This window comes from Rana temporaria, chromosome 4 (genome assembly GCF_905171775.1).
Source record: "Rana temporaria chromosome 4, aRanTem1.1, whole genome shotgun sequence".
In the NCBI taxonomy this organism is placed as follows: domain Eukaryota; kingdom Metazoa; phylum Chordata; class Amphibia; order Anura; family Ranidae; genus Rana; species Rana temporaria.
In genome coordinates, this window is record NC_053492.1 from 184,106,065 (window position 1) to 184,126,696 (window position 20,632).

The following is a 20,632-nucleotide window of genomic DNA, read 5'->3' on the forward strand; positions in this document are numbered from 1 at the left end:
CACCCCCCAATTAGAAAGCACCTCCCTAGGGTAAATGTTCCCTTTCATCGCCCCTGGTGTTAACCCCTTCCAGTGTCATACAATAATCACTGCATTTTTATAGATGTATTAAAAAGATAGTAGAATTGGCGCCAACCTAACAAATTCTTAGGTGTTTTAAAAAATATATAAAAATGGTGAATGTAAATAAAATGGTGAATGTAAATAACTTATCAAATGCATGATTTATTATTATTATACAGACTTTATATAGCGCCAACAGTTTGTGCAGCGCTTTAGTGTTCTAAAATGATCATTGATAATATGAAAATAAATAATAGCAAATAGATAGTAAAGATTAAATACAATTCCAATGTGCACGTTAAAGGTTCTATATATAAAAAATCCATATGTGACTGATCTCTTGTGAAAGTGCCAAGAGACTGAATATGAAAATGCTGAATGTTGAATATTTAGGAAGTGCTTTGTGCCAAGTGCAGCTCTGTTAGCGTATTCCACACAGTGATCCCTCCAGCTGTACTCTTATGTGGCCTGCACTCACCAGATCCTTCACCCCCTCTTGGGGTGTAAAATATTCACAGTGTCTGCCCCTGTGCGGCACTCTGGCAGTTTCTCGTCCCCCTGTGTTGCTGCTGATGTTTCCAATGTTAGCTCATATGTAAGAGCATAGGTGTGTGCAGCCTATTGCATTAGGGTGTGCACCCCAAAGCTCAAACACATACTACCGATCACTCAGGATGAAAGGGAAGGGGCCGGTAAGTTACATATTTACCAGCCCCTTCCTCATCCTAAAACATCCCTGCAGCAGCAGCCAGAGGGAGAGGAGAGTAGAGAAGCCGGAAGCACTGCAAGGGGAAGGGGGGCGACCTAGGCAGTAGGGGGAATCTGTGCTGCACAGGGTGATTAGGGTGTGCCTGGCCACACCTGGCACACCCTGTGCGCACGCCTATGTGTAAGAGAGAGGGAATCCCAATAGTGTGATACCGTCTTAAAAACGTTTGTTTTTATTATTAAAAACTAGGTACTCACATTTAGGCAGAATCAAACAAGCGATATAAAAAGACAATTTTCGGAAGTGGGTCGTGACATCCGTCTGTTTGCTCGACCGGTTTTGTCCTCAGACGTCATCTGGAGCGCCCAGATCGTCACTCTCACTTCCTATTTATCATAACATTGCGTCCTGCATTACAGCTGCCATTTTACGTGTGTTTTTGGGGACCGAAGTCCATTTACATAGATGTCTATGGACGACGCCCATCTTTGGTAAGATTTTGCATACGGAAGACTAATACAGTCACTGCCGCCATTTTCTATGAGATTTTGAAGACTGTAGCCTCAGCCTTCTAGTAAGTGGGGTACAATGCAGCCTTACAAGTAGGACGCGATGTAGTTACATACATTGTGTTTATATTACATTTAAACCATATTTATTTACACAGAATGTGTGCATGAAACAGACAGTGATGTAGCTAAATGGAACTACTTTGGAATAGTATGTGTCTAAATATAAAAAAAAATGTAAATAGAAAAGATCCTATACCTATGTTGTGGGGAATAATGCAGCTATGAGAATGTCCATTCATGTCTCCATATTAAAACCCCATATGAAAACATGTATATTATACATACATATGTGCTTTATATTATTAAAAAACATTAATGAAGATGAGCTATAAAATTTGTAAGATGAGGAGACTAGGAGGTGGAGGAAAACGACATACTAGTCACAATTGATATAAATTCACTATACACAAATATAGTTCAAGAGGATGGGACACAAAGTGTTAAATGGGCTCTATATAAATCAGACCAACATGAAGGAAGAACAAATACGGTACATCACAGAAGGTCTGAGGCTGGTAATGAGCCATAACCATTTTTGGCACAAAGGGGAATTCTTCATCCAAACAAAAGGCGTGGCAATGGGGGCTAAATATGCCCCCAGTGTGGCTAATATTCTTTTAAATCATTGGGAGGCTGAACAAATATAAATCTCAAAATCTACCGTAGGTACATAGATGATATTTTAACTATTTGGAGAGGCACAGAAGAGGAGCTACAATTTTTCTTTGATGAAATCAACCATAACGCCTATGGGATCACTTTTCAGGTAACTGGGATAAACAGATAATTGATTACTTATCTACAATTATTCAAAGAGAATGGAAACATGGGGGCAGATCCAAGTAGCGTGGCGCATTGTTCCGTCCGGCGTAGCGTATCTGATACACTACGCCGCCGTATCTTGCAGCCTACTTTCCTTATCCTGAAAAACAATTTGCGCCGTAAGTTACGGCGGCGTAGTGTAACTTTGGCGGCGTAAGGGCGCGCAATTCAAATGGATGAGATGGGGGCGTGTTTTATGTTAATACGTCTTGACCCGACGTAAATTAAGATTTTTTTTAACGGCGCATGCGCCATCCGTGGGGGTATCCCAGTGCGCATGCTCGAAATTAACCCGCAACAAGCCAATGCTTACGATGTGAACGTCATTCTACGCAAAGCCCTATTCGCGGACTTGCGCAAACGACGTAAAATTTTCAAAATTCGACACGGGAACGACGTCCATACTTAACATAGGATACGCCTCATATAGCAGGGGTAACTATACGCCGAAAAAACGACGTGAAAAAATGCGCCGGCCGGACGTACGTTCGTGGATCGCCGTATCTAGTTAATTTGCATACTTGACGCGGAAATCGACGGAAACGCCACCTAGCAGCCAGCGTAAATATAAACCTTAGATCCGACGGCGTACTAAGACGTACGCCAGTTGGATCTAGCACAGCTTCAGGCGTATCTTGTTTTGTGGATACAAAACAAAGATACGCCGGAGCAAACTAGCAGTTATGCGGTGGAACTGGCCCATTAACACCAGAACTTTCTTCAAAAAAACGGATAGGAATGGCTACATTCCAACCAATAGCTGTCATCAGAGCTTTTTTTCTCAGAAAATAGGCGCAGGAACTCAACCACGACCCCGTTCAGATTTCAAAAACAGTAGAAGGGTCATAAAGGGGCATTAAATACCAGGATTGTATTACATACAGAGTGCAGAGTTCAGGGGGTTACACACACAGTGCAGAGCCGTCACTTGTAAACACAGAAACCAGACTTCTGTGTTTACAAGAGATTGTGGTGAGCAGACCCCCCCCCCCCCCAAGGGTCTGAGCCAGAGGTGGTGGAACTGAGTTCCCCCAAGTTCCCCCTGAAAAAAAGCCTTGGCAGTCATCAAACAATGGATAAGTAATATTCCAAAGGGACAGCTAATGAGAATCTACAGAAACTGCAGCAACGCCAATGACCATGAAACCCAGGCACTCTCTATTATAAATACGTTTGTGGAAAAGGGGTACAAGAAGATAGATATGGTAGCACTCAAAGAAAAAGTGAAGAAAATTAATAGAGAACTCATGACAACAGAAGTACCCGAAGAAGAAAGGTATGGATATAGTCTTCCTAACAGGATATAATATACAACATAAGGATCTTGAAACCATAATAAAAAAACACTGGCCCATTCTACGATCAGATAAAATCTTGAAAACTATAATACCCAATAGGCCTTCTTTCATTTACAGAAAGGCACCAAATCTTAGGCCCCTTTCACATTGAGGCGTTTTTCATGCGGTACAGCGCTAAAAATAGCGCTGCTATACCGCATGAAAAAACCTGCCCTGTAGTGTTCAATGTGAAAGCCCGAAGGCTTTCACACTGAAGCGGTGCGCTAGCAGGAGCGCTCCAAAAGTCCTGCTAGCCGCATCTTTACTGCGGTATAGGAGCGGTGTGTTCACCGCTCCTATACCGCGCCTACCCATTGAAATCAATGGGAAAGCGCGGTAATACCACCCGCAACGCGGGCGGTATTAACCCTTTTTCGGCCGCTAGCGGGGGTTAAAACCTCACCGCTAGCGCCCGAATATCGCGATAAATACGACGGTATAGCCGCGCTACAAATAGCGCGGCTATACCGTCACCGCGGCTCCACGCCTCAATGTGAAAGAGGTCTTAGGAACCGACTTGTGCACAATGCCCTGGACCCTCCAAAACGGATTAGAATTTTCAAAAATCTAAAAGGGTTCCACAAGTGTGGCACATGTCTCCCCTGCAGGGCGAGTAAAAAAACCGACAAGAAAAAACCCGTTTTCACCTCTACACCAAATGGATCAAGGCACCATATAAAACAACTAACAACATGCAATAAGCACTCATGTGACGTATGTTATAGAGTGCCCATGTAAAAAACAATATGTTGGAAGAACCAGTAGGGAATTACAGGTCAGGATCCGTGAACATATTGCCAACATAAAAAAAGGGTTCAACAAACAGTGTTTCGAGACACTTTAGGGATTTATCACAACAGAGATCTCACATGTATGACGTTTTATGCAATTGACAAGATTAAAGGCCATTGGAGAGAAGAAAATAAGAAAATTAAAATATCACAAAATGAAACCCGATGGATCTTTGAGCTCGATACCCTCCAACTCTCGGGTATGAACATAGATTTGGACTTAAACTGCTTCCTGACCAATTTTTAATAGGGCCCCAATATTCCCCATGACATACATATAGAGTCTACTTATCCACCCCCTAGGGATTTACCAACAGGGCCTAATATAACTATGTAATCCTCACTGCAAAATTTATATATATATATATATATATATATATATATATATATATATATATATATATATATATATATATATATATATATATATATATATATATATATATATATATATATATATATGTATATATATATATATATTTTCATATTCATATTCCCTATAATTTTAAATATTTTAAATATTTTTTATTTATATATTCATACGTTTTCTTTTTTCACTAGATATTTATGAAATAAAACCCCCTAGTCTCCTCATAATCTTACAAATTTTATAGCTCATCTTCAATAATGTTTTTTTAATAATATAAAGCACATATGTATGTATAATATACATGTTTTCATATGGGGTTTTAATATGCAGACATGAATGGACATTCTCATAGCTGCATTATTCCCCACAACATAGGTATAGGATCTTTTCTATTTAATTTTTTTATATTTAGACACATACTATTCCAAAGTAGTTCCATTTAGCTACATCACTGTCTGTTTCATGCACACATTCTGTGTAAATAAATATGGTTTAAATGTAATATAAACACAATGTATGTAACTACATCGCGTCCTACTTGTAAGGCTGCATTGTACCCCACTTACTAGAAGGCTGAGGCTACAGTCTTCAAAATCTCATAGAAAATGGCGGCGGTGACTGTATTAGTCTTCGGTATGCAAAATCTTACCAAAGATGGGCGTCGTCCATAGACATCTATGTAAATGGACTTCGGGTTCCCAAAAACAGACGTAAAAAGGCGGCCGTAATGCAGGACGTAATGTTATGATAAATAGGAAGTGAAAGTGACGATCTGGGCGCTCCAGATGACGAAACCGGTCGAGCAAACAGACGGATGTCACAACGCACTTCCAAAAAATTTCTTTTTATATTGCTTGTTTGATTCTGCTTAAATGTAAATACCTAGTTTTATTAATAAAAACAAAAGTTTTTAAAACGGTATTACACTATTGGGATTCCCTCTCTCTTACATATGAGCTAACATTGCAAACATCAGCAGCAACACAGGGGGACGAGAAACTGCCAGAGTGCCGCACAGGGACAGACACTGAATGTTTTACACCCCAAGAGGGGGTGAAGGCTCTGGTGAGTGCAGGCCACATAAGAGTACAGCTGGAGGGATCACTGTGTGGAATACACTAACAGAGCTGCACTTGGCACAAAGCACTTTCTAAATATTCAACATTCAGCATTTTAATATTCAGTCTCTTGGCACTTTCACAAGAGATCAGTCACATATGGATTTTTATATATAGCACCTTCCACGTGCACATTTGAATTGTATTTAATCTTTACTATCTATTTGCTATTTATTTTCATATTATCAATGATCATTTTAGAACACGCATTTGATAAGTTATTTACATTCACCATTTTATATATTTTTTAAAACACTTAAGAATTTGTTAGGTTGGCGTCAATTCTACTATCTTTTTAATACATCTATATTATCCCACCTAGGTGGGATAAACACGTAGAGGCAGCCACCTGAATATTCCTTTTCACCTACACCATATATATAGGTCTATCTGACTCTATTCTAACTGTACATATTTTTATAATCTGTTGCGCAGATTCATCCAACTACTTTCATACAGCATTTTTATAGCACTGATCCCTGTATAAATGTCACTGGTCCCAAAAAAAAAAAAAAGTGTCAAAAGTTACGTATTAAAAAAAAAAAAAAAAAAAAGTTACAAAAATTACGTATTTAAACAAAAAATGCCATAAATCTGCTCCCTATTTTGTAGATGCGATAACTTTTGCGCAAACCAATATATGTTATCCACTTGGCGCCCGCACTATAGCCGAATGACGGCTACAACACGGACCCCAAATGCCGGGAGGACGTCAATAGACGTCCTCCCCTTCTCGCGCGATGTGATCACCTGAGACTCAGGTGATCATGGATCCGAGTAAGGGGCTGATCCCGGCCCCATACCACGTAAGCAACAGCCAGTAATTGTTTCTTTTTCTCCTCACGCTGACAGCGTGAGGAAAAAATAACAGCTGATCACCGGCTTATGTGAAAGGGACATCGGTCCCGAAGAGGAAGGAGACACATCTGCCGCCTCTGCCCACAATTACCACCTGCCAGTAGTGCCGCTCACCAGTGCCGTGTCTCGGTGCCCACCAGTGCCGCCCATCAGCGTTCAGGAGGAGAAGGAGAAAAATTACCCGTTTGCAAAATGTTATATCAAAATATAAAAAAATATACATTTTTCTATATATATAAAAAAAATAAGTATTTTAGCAAAAAATAAAAACTGCAGAGGTGATCAAACACCACCAAAATAAAGCTCTATTTGTGGGAACAAAATGATAAAAATTTAATTTGTGTACAGTGTTGTATGACCGAGCAATTGTGTTTACAGCTGTAACGCGCTGGGCCTAAAGGATTTTTTTTTTTTGCAGCTTGAAAACGCCTGCACCACTTACAGCTCCTAAAAGCTTGTGTGCGCATGAGGTGTTTTTAAGGTACAAAAAAAACAAACACATCTGACGCTGGTAAAAGCAGCTGTAAAAATGCCCTGCGTGCATGTATTCACCGTTAAGATATTCTAGCGAGCAGCAACCCGTGACATCAACAGCGCATGCGCTCTTAAGGAACAGTATACCCGTACTGTTCCTTCAGAGCTGTGTGCCATGGCCTGGACTCCCGCGTGCATTAGCAGTAGCGACATCATTGCAGCTCCCTCAGTCAGAAGACCCGAGTCCTCAAACCCAGAAGGAAGACCGGGTGAAAATGGAAGCCACTGCAGCAGTAAGCGTGAACCGTTGGAGGGCTTCGTTTTAAAGGAAGTCTTTCATAATGTGTGATGCATTCTAGCACATATGATATTGCCTTGCAGGGTGAAACTTCTATTTACTATTAATTTAGACTTTACTACCATTTTAAAGGCAACGTTTTACAATAGATTACTGCACAAATCTAGAAGAAATGCACACAAGTTCACAAAATACACATGCCTCTTGTAATATTACTCGTAAAACCCAGCCGTTTCAGAACTCCCATACTCAATGGATGATCAAGAAATACATGATCATATTTAACAGTGGAACTGCGCAACATGCTAAGGTCTACAAAGTGGAAGATTAAGGGCCCTTTCACACGTGCTGACCGTATGTCAGCATTTTCATCCGTCCGTTTGTGGATGAAAACGGGACATACATGGGTCCCTACGTGATTACGGGTGTCAGCGGATGACCATCCGCTGACACCCGTAATTTGTCCGCCTCCGCAAAGATCCGCATTTGCGGACGGAAGAAAACCCTATTTTTCTTCCGTCTGCCGGATCGGATGAACACAGACATACGGTCCGTGTTCATCCGATCCCCCATAGGGGAGAGGGGAGGAAAGACAGGGCGGTCCCTGCACAGTGTGCGGGGACTGCCCTGTCAGCTGCCAGCTCAGCGGGGATTTTACGAAGGATCCCGCTGAGCTTTTGAGGACACACGGAGCGCATCATAACTGATCCGCCCGTGTGAAAGGGCCCTAAAAGGCATATTCACACATATTTTGCAAAAAAAAAAAAAGTGTCATAATTCTAGGCTGCATACGATGACACATACAAGTGCATGAGCCCTTACAGGGTTGTGTGTTTATTTTTTTGTTTATGCACAGGAGCAGCAAATGTGAAATAGTACAGCGTTTGTAGACAGGAGTAATAAGTTTATAGCTGCATATTAGAAAAATATTAAACGTTAACACATTCAACCTTTAATATTTCCTAGTAAAAGTAAATAAAAATTCATATAGACCTGCATTGTGAAGAAAGTAGCACATTCTTTTCTGATGACTTTTTAAAGGGCACTTTAAACCTAGGATCATATTGGAGCAATTTGGCATGTCAAATCAGCAGCAATTGCCAGCAATGGCACCGTCCAAATCTGCGGCGCTGCACAGATTCCCAAAAGAAGTTCCCGTACTACTTTTGGCGACTTCGGGGTGCGATTTCCATAGACATCTGTGCAACAGATGTCTCTAAAATCGCAGAAGTCACGACTGACATGCGTGAATGAAATCGTGCGAGTTCAATTGAATTTAATTGCCGCTGTCAGTGTGCACCTGGGCTAACAATGAGGTGCTGAAGGGCAGTGTACCTGCAGTTTTTGTGCGGGTTACCTGCACTCTGCCATAGACTTCTACTAGATCGGGCGGTTTTGGTGAGTTTGCACCCAAAACCACCAAAAATAGCACCACACACACACAGTAATCCTGAAAAAGGATACAGTAAATAACTATATGAGAATAACTTGGTTTGAGAGCATTTTGCAAGATAAGCAAAATGTTCTAATACATTTTGCCTTGATATAAGAGTAGCGTCATGTCACAACTGAGTATAAAAAGGAGAGAGGAGCCTCTAAGTGTAGCAATATGGTTACATTTAATGAAGGTACAACATTTAGCAACTTATTGCTACACTTAGAGGTGCCTCTCCTCTTTTATACCCTGTAAAAAAATGCTTTGATATACAAGTGCTATTGGATTACAAGCATGTTTCTGGAACAAATAATGCTTGCAAACCAAGGTTTTACTGTACTATTTTTAATTGAGACTTTAAAAGAACTGTATTGATCCAACAAACTAATCAAATGTAGCACAAAAACACATAGCCCATGCATCTGCCATCTATAAACAAACAAAACATACAATGTATTACACATGAAACACGTAAGGAAGAATGAAAAAAAAGCTTGCATACCTTCAGGACGGTATTGTGCAATAATAGTCACAGTTTGGCCAGCATTTTTTAAAGCTGTTGCTGCTTGTTCGTGAGTGGCTGTTTTGAGATCAACACCATTTACCTATAAAAAATTAAAAAAATATATGAACACACAAAGGCCACCCTAGGTTTAAAGTGCACAAATACTGTCATAGCAGTGGTCAAATAAAGTTTTAGCATTGTGCACATCCTTTATTAAAAAGGAAATTAACTTTGAAAGGTGTACCAAAAAGCTAATTTATTCTGCATTACCGATATATCATGCCATATTGTGCACTTCAACTCTGTGCTGAGGCAACCATCTTGGTCGAGGCGAGGCGCTTCCCTCCCATATTAGGCCAGAGCCTCTAGCAGGGACAGCAGTGAGCAGCACAGTAGCTATATTACCAAATCTCACTGCAAATCTTGAGACTAGCAGTCAGAGAGAGCAATGCCTTCTATGCTGATATACAGCTTTGAGGCAGTAGGTACAAGAGTGTCTAGGCACAATCACATACAAGAAAGTGCAGTGCTAAATTTAAAAGGAAAGTGCAAGTCAAAAAAGGAAAAATTTATAAGGGAACTGCTTAGCCACAATTAACATTTATAGACCTTCTCCTCAAAAAGAGTTACATTTTTTTAAGTTTCGGTCAGATGTATAAAATGTATGGATGTACTTGTTGTACAAGAAGATGAAGTTAAAAGCAACCGTCTCACTTATATCATCCTAGAGTAAACTAAATAAAGTTTGATGAGAATTATTGCTTATTCTAGAAATATATTTTAAAATGGCCTGAACAGAATTGTTGTTACCCCCAGAAACCATTATAAAATTCTTGGATTATAATATTTCAAACTTTCTGCAATTAGAATTAAAAATTTTCAATATTGTAATCAGCAAGCCCATTTTAATGGAGAAAAGTAGTCAATCGCTCTGCTTTTTTTATCATTGTGTGCACCACAATAAACATGGACCAGAGAAAGCAAAGGACAGTTCTCTGAGATCACAAAGTAAATTATAGACCAGCACAACGAATGTAAAGGCTAGAACACCATTTCCAAGCAGCTTGATGTTCCTGTGACTACAGTTGCAAACATTAAGAAGCTTAACCACTTGCACCCCCTCCCTGCCCAGGCCAATTTTAAGCTTTCAACACTCTCACAATTTGAATGACAGACAATTGCGCGGTCATGCAACATTAAATCCCTAAACTATTTTTTTCCCCAGATAGCTTTCTGTTGGTGGTATTTAATCATTGCTGGGTTTTTATAACCAAAAATAAAAGTTTTTTCGTTTCGGCCAGTAAATTTTGTAAAATAAGTAATTTTTCTCCTTCACTGATGGGGCGGCACTGATAGACGGCATTGATGAGGCGGTACTAATATGCCACACTCATGGGCATTACCAATGAGCACCGATTGGTGTCATTGATGGGCATGGCTGGGGCTTTACTGAAATCAGGGCACTAATGATCAGCGCCTCGATTACCTGTCCTGATCTACCTTGCGAGGAGATGTCGGCAGCTACAAATAGTGTAGCTGACTTTTAATAAAGAACATTTACATGTCCAGGGATCCAGAGCTAACCTCCTCACATGGGGCAGTTCTTTGCTGGTCTTTAGGTACCCAGCACTGGCATTGTTTACAAAGGAAAGTCAGCTGTCACTCCTTGAGGCTTTACAGCTGGCTTCCCACCTGTGATGTGTCCCAGAAGGCCGTAGGCACACAGCAGGGGAGTCCGAATGGAAATGGAAGCAGGGCACCTGCTCCACTCGCCCCAAAGTAGTAGAGGATGGATGTAGTCGCAAGAGGAAAATTGACCCCAGGTGAACAGACAAATAGTGTGCATGATAGACAAATGGTCCTAGGAAAACTTCTAAAGGGACACAAGCTGAATAACAAAGTCAAGGTTCACAAGTGCCTGATCGCACCATCTGTTTCTTTTTCAGTAAAGTCTATATACACGGGAAGAATGCCGGGTGCCATTGGCCGTTTAAAAAAAAAAAAAGAAAGAAAAAACGGCTGACATTCAGCCCATGTGTATGGCCACCAGTCCGACAGAAGCCAGCCCTTTGGCCAGCTTGTGTCAGATGAGCATGCTGAAAAACCAGCTGAGAGCGCTGATCGGAGTGTTCTGGGGGAGGAGGGGGGGCGTCCCACTGTCAGAACGCAACAGCTCAGAGGGGGAGATCGCTGTACCGACATTGGATTGTTAGTTTTTGTTCGTTTAACAAGGAAAAAAACTATTAGGGTGTACCAGGCTTAACAGTGGGATCAAAACAAAGATGACCAGTTGGAAGAGATGGTTTACCTATCCCTTCATCTCGTTTGACACTGCTGTGGCTGCACTTGGACTATATTGTGTTATATATTAACCACTCCACGAGTGTTGTCACTTTTTTTCAATTCATCATTGCACCTATTCAATGCTATGTGTATTTATATGCTATTGGATGTTTATTTATACATATTTACTTTATTCACCTTTCTTGATATATTGATACTTGACAGCGCAACATCATCACTCGAATAAATATTGTAATAGTTGTACAACTAAATATGAAATATTAAGAGTCACGTAATTTTTATCAGTGCTGTTTTCACTTACTTATAATTTTAAATATGTTATATCAATGTGCGCAAAAGTTTACATACGAATGATGACAAAAACTTTTATTTCACTCATATTTAGTGTTTGGCTGAAGCCATTTATTATCAAATCAACTATGCTTACTCTTGAAATCATAATGGCAACAGAAACTACCGAAATTACCCTGATCAAAAGTTTACATACCCCCCGTTTTTTTTGCCCCCTTTAACATCAATGACAGCTTGAGGTGTTCCACAAATACCACAGAAGAGACTATCTTCTCAGATAGTAAAGCTGCCCATTCATCTTGGCAAAAAGCCTCCAGTTCCTGGAGATTCTTGGGCTGTTTTGCATAAACTGCATTTTTGAGATCTCCCCAGAGTGGCTCAATGATATTGAGGTCAGGAGACTGAGATGGCCACAACAGAAACTTCACTTTATTCTGCTGTAGCCAATGACAGGTCGACTTGGCCTTGTGTTTTGGATCATTGTCAAGATGGAATATTCAAGTACATCCCATGTGCAGCTTCTTAGCTGATGAAGGCAAATGTTCCTCCAGTATTTTTTGATAATATACCGCATTCATCTTGCCAACAATTTTGACCAAATTTCCTGTACCTTTGTAGCTCACACATCCCCAAAACATCACCGATCCACCTCCGTGTTTTACAGTAGGAATGGTGTACCTTTCATCATAGACCTTGTTGACTCCTCTCCAAAAGTTGCGTTTATGGTCGTGGCCAAAAAGCTACATTTTGGTCTCATCACTCCAAATTACTTTGTGCCAGAAGGTTTGAGACTTGTCTCACTTGTGCCGTTTCAACAGAACCCCCGATTTTCCACTTGATTAGAGTTTGAACACTGCTGATTGGCATTCTCAATTCCTTGGATATCTTTTTATATCCCTTCTCCTGTTTTATACAGTTCAACTACCTTTTCCTGCAAATCCTTTGACAATTCTTTTGCCTTCCCCATGACTCAGAATCCAGAAACGTCAGTGCAGCACTGGATGAAAGATGCAAGGTTCTGTCAGGAGTCCAAAAAAATGGAGTTACACTTACCGGTAACGTCCTTTCCAGTAGTCTTTCAGGACAGCCACAAATAGAGAGATAGGCTCCTCCTCTTCCTTTAGGAAACACTGCACAGCCTTCAAATTCTCTCCTCCCCCTGCTAGACCTCAGTTTTTATACAAGCACCTCCGGTCCGCTGGGGAGACACAAGAACATGTTAGTAATCCATAGTTTAAACATCAATATCATACTATGTTCCTGGACTAAAAACCAATCTTCCAACTTTTCGGATGGGTAACCAGGGCTGTCCTGAAAGACTACTGGAAAGGACGTTACCGGTAAGTGTAACTCCATTTTTCCCTATCCGTCTTTCAGGACAGCCACAAATAGAGAGGATAATCGAGTACTTACAATTAGGGTGGGACTACGGCTTGCAAGACTTTTCTCCCAAAAGCTTGTTCGCCTGCTGACACCAAGTCTACTCTATAATGCTTGACGAAGGTGGCGTAGCTGGACCAAGTTGCGGCTCTGCATATTTGATCTGGCGTTGCTCCAGCCCTTTCAGCCTGAGAAGTAGCCACCGCTCGAGTAGAGTGTGCCTTTATTCCTGTAGGGACTTCCCTACCAGTCAAGGAGTAAGCCTGCCCAATAACTAATCTAAGCCATCTAGCAATTGTGCGTCGAGATGCTTTCTGTCCCTTTCTGGCTCCGGAAAACAAAACAAATAAAAAGTCTGACTTCCTAATGCTTTGGGTCAGCTCCAAGTATTGTAGGATGCATCTCCTGACATCTAGTGTACTAAACTTGAATTCCCTTTCACCTGAGGGATTGGAACAAAATGAAGGCAATACAACCTCCTGGCTTCTATGAAATTTGGAAGCCACTTTAGGCAAAAAGGCCGGATCGGTTTTAAAAACAACCCGATCTGGAAAAATAACGCAAAAAGGAGGTCGAATGGACAGGGCTTCCAATTCGCTGACCCTCCTGGCAGTGGTCACTGCAACCAAAAAGACTGTTTTAAGTGTTAAATCTTTTAACAAACATTTGTCTAGGGGTTCAAAAGGCAAACCTGTTAACACCTGTAAAACTAAACGAAAGATCCCACTTGGGGAAGGGGGGACCCTGAGAAGGTTTCTGTCTGGACAAAGCCTTAAAGAACCTGATTACCCAAGGATTAGAGGCTAGAGGGGTCTCTATAAATACACTAAGGGCTGAGACCTGACTTTTAAGGGTGCTCACTGATGAGCCCTTATCCGCTCCGCACTGCAGGAACTCTAGAACGAACGCGTGGCTTTGTGCTGAAAAGGAAAACTCTCGGCACCACGCATTAAAGCGAAGCCAGACTTTTCTATAAATAGAACGTGTCTCCTTCTTCCTACTGTTAAGAAGGGTGGTAGTCAGTTTGTCCGAAAAACCTCTGGATCTCAGTAAGGACTCTTCAGTAGCCACGCCGCAAGGTTCCACCTGTGTACCTGTGGGCATAGGACTGGTCCCTGCGAGAGGAGATCTTCTCGAAGTGGAAGGAAAAAGGGAGGTTCTACAGTCAGTTGTTTGAGAACTGAGAACCAAGCCCTCTTGGGCCAGTGGGGCGCCACTAGGATAAGTGAGGTGTTTTCCCACTGAAGCTTCCTTAGGACCAGTGGTAGAAGAACTGGGGGTGGGAAGGCGTAACAAAGTCCGAAACGCCAGCTCTGGGACAAGGCATCTATCCCTCTTGCTCCCTCTCCCCTGCCCCGAGAGAAAAAACAAAGGGTTTTTGTGTTCTGTCTGGACGCAAAGAGGTCTATCTCTGGAGACCCCCATCTCTTGACCAAGAGATGGAAGACCCCCTGATTGAGGGACCACTCGTCCTCCCTCAGCTGGCTTCGACTGAGGAAGTCTGCTGTACTGTTTTCTATTCCCCTTATAAAGATTGCTGATAAGGACAGGGTGTTTGTCTCGGCCCAGCGAAACATTTCTGTTGGAATGGCCGACAGGGCTACACACCTGGTGCCACCCTGTTTGTTCACATAGGCCACGGCCGAGGCGTTGTCTGACCTCACCTGGACGTGATGTCCTTGAAGCCTCTCCTGAAAGAAAATGAGGGCTAGTCCGATCGCCCTCAGCTCCTTCCAGTTGAAAATGTCTCTGCTCTGCCGCTTTCCAAACACCCTGTGCTGGAAGGACCCCCAGGTGAGCTCCCCAACCTCTGCCGCTTGCGTCTGTGGTAATCACTTGTGGAGACTGGATATGCCACAGTCGACCCTGTGACAAATTGGCGCTCTACCTCCACCACCAGAGAGATCTCTTTACCTGGCTTGGGACTTGTACAAGGACGTCTAGGCGTTCTGAGCTGTGATCCCAGATTTTTAGTAGGAAAGTCTGTAGGACCCGAAAGTGAAACCCGGCCCACTGGACCGCCGGCAGGGTGGAGGTTAACAACCCCAGTACTGACATCAGGAACCTGATTAAAACCTGATGGCTGCCCTGGAGGGCAGCTACCGACTTGTCCAGCTTTAGAGCTTTCTCTAATGGGAGAAAGACCCTTAGAAGGGTGGAGTCTAGGATGTACCCTAAATAAGGAATGCGCTGTGATGGTACCAGGCTGGATTTCTCCAGGTTCAACAGCCACCCTAGGTCCATAAGGGTCCTCTTGGTTTATTCCAGGTCCCTGGATAACTGCTCCGGGGACGCTGCAAAAAGAAGCAGGTCGTCCAAGTATGCTATAATGCCTACTCCCTGAAGACGCAGAAGGGCTATAGGTTCCGCCAGGACCTTTGTGAACACGCGGGGTGAGGAGGATAGACCAAATGGCAAGGCCTGGAACTGCAGGTGCACCACTGATGTTCCCAAGTCTATTGCTAGCCGCAGAAACTCCTGAGACCCCTCTGCAATGGGTACGTGCAGGTACGCGTCCCTGAGGTCCAGGGAGACCATAAAGCAATTCTGTGGTAGGAGGGCCCTCACCATAAAGATTGACTCCATACGGAATCTTTTGTATGCTACTGACTTGTTCAGTGGTTTTAGGTTTAAGATTAACCTGTACTTTCCAGAGGGTTTCCTTACCACGAATATATGGGAATAAAACCCTTTTTTCTCTTCCACTTTTGGGACTCTGAGAACCACATTTTGGTCCTCCAGATCCTTCAAGGCCCCTACTAGAGCTTCCGCTTTTTCTTTGTCTCTGGGGAGCTAAGTGACCAGGTACCTCTGAGGGGGAGGTGATGAGAACTCCAGGGAGTACCCCCTTCTTACAATCGCTAAGACGTACCTGTTTGGGGAGATAGACTCCCATTGTGGTAGGAAGCCCCCAACCTTCCCCCCCACCCTGATCTGGGAGTCATTGTTTCTTAGGGGGCTGGTCAGGAGGGAGAAAAATCGCTCCCCTTCTCCTACCCCTGGGTGTCCAAATCTTTTTCTGATTTTCTGGTTTAGGGACCCCTGTGTGTCTTTGGGGACGAAACCCCCTCCCTTTCAGTGGAGTTTTACGTTTGAACAGATAAGATTTTTTCTTATCCGCCGTGCGGTCTAAGACTGACTCCAGACCGGGACCAAACAGGAGATCTCCTGTAAACGGAATCCCACATAATTTGGACATGGAGGCAATGTCTCCTGACCAAGTCTTGAGCCAGAGAGCTCTTCTGGCGGAATTAGCCAGAGCTGCCGACCTAGCCGACATGCGGACGGATTCTGCCGAAGCATCAGCAATATAGGCTACCCCTTTTAAAATTGTAGGGAAGGAAGCCAAAATAGTCTCCTTATCCGTCTCAGCTTCAATGTGTTCTTGGATTTTTGAAAGCCAGTGCTCCAAATTACGGGCCACTACCGTAACTGCCAATTCCGGCTTTAAATTCCCAATTATGGACTCCCAAGCTTTTTTTAAGAGAGAGTCCATCCTCTTATCCATGGCATCTGTCAGATTGCCCATATCCTCGAATGCTAGGTCGGTCTTCCTGGAGACCTGTGAAAAGGCCGCATCTAATTTAGGCATTTTATTCCAGATAGAAGTGGAATCATCTGCAAAGGGAAACCTTCTCTTAAGGGACTGTGAAAAAAAGGGTTTTCTTTCAGGGTCTTGCCACTCCTTCTTAACAGTATCTATCAGAAGTTCGTGAACCGGGAAGACCTTGCCCTTGTGTTCCCCCAGACCCCTGTACATGGTCATGGAGGCTAAGAGGTTTACTGTCTGTGTGAATGCCCAGGGTCGTGTAAATGGCACCTAGCAATTCCTCAACCTCATCAAGAGATAACTTATATCTAGAAGACTTTTTGGACTCACTGTCCTGGTCCTCTTCACCTGACTCTGCCTGAGAGTCAGATGCAACATTCTCCGACCAGGAGTGTTGTACCTGAGAAGGGCCTGCAATATCAACTGCCTCAGCTGAAGGATCAGGAGAGACAGGTGCAATACCCTGATCATCAGGCTTGGTTGTAACCTGTGTGGGTACCAGGGGGGACTGCACCCTTTCAAACAAGGATTTAAAGGAGGAAAAAGTAAAGGCCAACTCTTTAACGGAGGCTGCTAAACTGTCTTCCTGTTCTGCATCCCTTTCCCTGACTAGAGAGTTTATGCAGTCCCTGCATAAAACTTTCGTCCAAGAATCAGGAAGAGAGTCCCTACAGGACTCCTGTTTTTTCTTGGCTTTTATCGAGGCTTTTCTGAAAAATATAGAAGACAAAAAGGACCCCACACATTAAAACAAGCTAACTGCATAGCAAGAAATAAAAAAAAAAAAAAAAAAAAAAATCTTTTTTTTGTAAAACATCATGGTTACAACCCACTGGGAACTCTAGACAGACACTACTGCTAGGTGCCCTGCTGCCATTTCCTCCTCTCCCCCAACCACCAAGGGGAACCAGAGGAGAAAAAAAGACAGAGTCTAAGGTTTTGGGAATCCCTCCCCAGGAAACCCTTACCTTAGACTGGCTGGAGGGAGCGTCCTTGGTCGGGTCCCGATCCGGAGAGGTCACCGACATTGCGAGGTGGTTGCGCTGTGCCAAACTCGTCTCCACGAGTATCCGACTCCTCCAGCAGCACGCGTGGGTCCCTATCAGCGCCGCGACCCGGAAACGGAAGTCGCGGGTCAAAGGGAATCCTTTCCGAGGCGCACCGGAAACGACGTCGCCCGCCACTCGGCCCGCGATTTTCAAAGGAAAAAAACAAAAAAACAAATGCGGCCTGTAAACAGGGCGCCCAGATTAGAACTCCCCAGCCGCGGTCCTGTGGACACGATAGGGACCCCCCACAAGCCGGCTGCCACGCTCGACACGGATTGGGGTGGCGTTTTTTGGCGGTAAGTCTTCGCCTATCATCCTCTAGGAAGCCCCTGCTCCCAACGAAATTACTATGGCCTACAGTCCCCTGACTGCACTGCACTGCCCTGGTTCCTCAGCAGTGTCTCCCCACCGGAGGAAACACTAAGAACTGAGGTCTAGCAGGGGGAGGAGAGAATTTGAAGGCTGTGCAGTGTTTCCTAAAGGAAGAGGAGGAGCCTATCTCTCTATTTGTGGCTGTCCTGAAAGACGGATAGGGAAAAATTCATTGACCTTTTATACACACACTAATTACAAGCAAACAGATCACAGGCGAGGATGGTTACCTTTAATAGCCATTCAAACCCCATGTGTCAACTTGTGTGCATGTTATCAGGCCAAAATCACCAGGGTATGCAAATGTTTGATCATGGTCATTTGGGTAGTTTCTGTTGCCATTATGATTAAAAGAGTAAACACAGTTGATTGATAATAAATGGCTTCAGCCAAACACGAACCATGAGTGAAAAATGTTTTTGTGTCATCATTCATATTCTTTAAAAAATGGCCAAGAAATCATAAATCCTGCCAGGGTATGTAAACTTATGAGCACAACTGCAGAAATAAGATGATTACAAGACAGGATGTCAGTTATCTAAATGGAAAGATCACTCTTCAATACATCAGAATCTCAGACATATTTAGTTGTAAAAGCTCTAAAAATACAGTACATTCTAGCAAGATTCCAAATACATTTTCTCCTCTATGTTTAGGTAGCCCCCCAACACTTACAAATATATAACATTTGGCAAAGTAGTATGCCTTTCTTTACATTCACTACCCCTTCACATTGATCTACTTTTTATCTGTGAATGACATCCTTGCTATCCCCTGCCCTTGGGCAAGATTTAATGCATTCTGAAGTCCCTTTCACCACCATGTTTCTGGCCTTAAAAAATCAATGCGCAACATTTTTTTCTGTACACCCAACCAAGCGTGCACAGGCTTTAAAGAAGCCATCTACACAGAATTCAGTTTTATAAAACAGTAGATGAGTGTGGGGTGAGGTATTTGGATGTAATAATATAAGTCAGTAACTACATTTTTTACACACACACACACAATATATATACACATACACAAAAATAATATATATATATATATATATATATATATATATATATATATATATATATATATATATATATATATATATATATATATATATATATATATATATATATATTCCTGCTCAACCAGGAACTCCAATTCCTCCAGGTCACACACCTCTTCGGGGAGGTCCAGCACCTCATCTCGAAAGTCCAGGATGTTTTCCAGCCGCCACTCCTCATCGCTCCCAAAGTCTGGGTCTCCGTACATTTTTTGATGGAGCAGCCCTACGCCGCCATAGCCAACGCCTTCTGCTGGGCTGCCATCTGCTGTACTTGGCCAAAGTTGAGCCGCGAACCACCGGAGGGCTCTGTAGCTGGCGTCCAGCTTCATCTCCTCCTGGACCAATCTTCCAAGCTCCGTCTTCCAATCATCTTGCGGTCGTTCCCTCAGGAACACCTCTCGCGCACAGTACTGCGTCCAGTACATCTCTGAGGAGGAGGGAAGGATCTTCCCCTGCTGGCGCCGCTCGTGGCTTAGCGCCTCATGCCAGAGTTGCCGGCGAATCACATCCTCCCAGCCGAGCATGGTGCGCTCTGTCACTGGTCCCTGATGTTTCTTCCGCATGCCTTGCAGCCTCCTCCCGAACTCTGCTCTCATGCTGGCTGGTCCCCGTATCGCTCCTTGGCAGCTGCCCAGATCTTGAATCCTGGTGGTGGTTTGGATGTCCTGGACTGCAGGAGACGTCCCACTGCTGCCACCACTGTGACGGATCTCAGATACCCCAGGTGGGCACATCCGCCAGACCTGTGTCTCCTGTCCTCCAAACGCACCCGCAGCCTGCAACCTCGCCATAACCAGCCCTTAACCCCTCAATCACGAGACAATCCACACAGGTGTTGAGGGTTAAACATCCAGAGCTTAAACTGTTTATTAAATTCCAAGACATACAGTTACACAGAGCTAGGGACATTCCCCTTAGCCAACAACCAATGGGAACTGAACATTTGTACATTGAAACAGTCTACAGATACCTAATGAGTTTATGGTAAGCAGGCAGCCTCAATACACACCCCCTGCGGAGAGATGTCTGCAGTCCAGGCCATTGTCTATGTGTCATGAATCAACACAATTCGACACAGCAACAAGAGGGGGGGTGGTGGGGGGAGAAGGGCTGTAACATTACATTACATCCATGCCAGCTTGTCCTGGGTCTCCAGTATCTTCTGGCCCATAGTCTGTCGGTAGGAGGCACGGGCACAGTTCTTTCCAAAACACACAGTGACAGTGGGTTCTGTCACATACATATATATATATATATATATATATATATATATATAA

At 43.2% G+C, this 20,632-nt stretch overlaps 1 protein-coding gene across 19 annotated transcripts in view; it reads right to left on the reverse strand.

Annotated features, from left to right (window-relative positions):
• Positions 1-20,632, reverse strand: part of DLG1 (discs large MAGUK scaffold protein 1) — a 370,222-nt gene that overhangs the window by 109,071 nt on the left and 240,519 nt on the right. For all 19 annotated transcript variants that reach the window (XM_040349479.1, XM_040349474.1, XM_040349473.1 and 16 more), the window contains one exon: positions 9,350-9,452. In XM_040349479.1, coding sequence (XP_040205413.1) covers positions 9,350-9,452 — 103 coding nt within the window. The remainder of the gene's footprint in view (positions 1-9,349; positions 9,453-20,632) is intronic.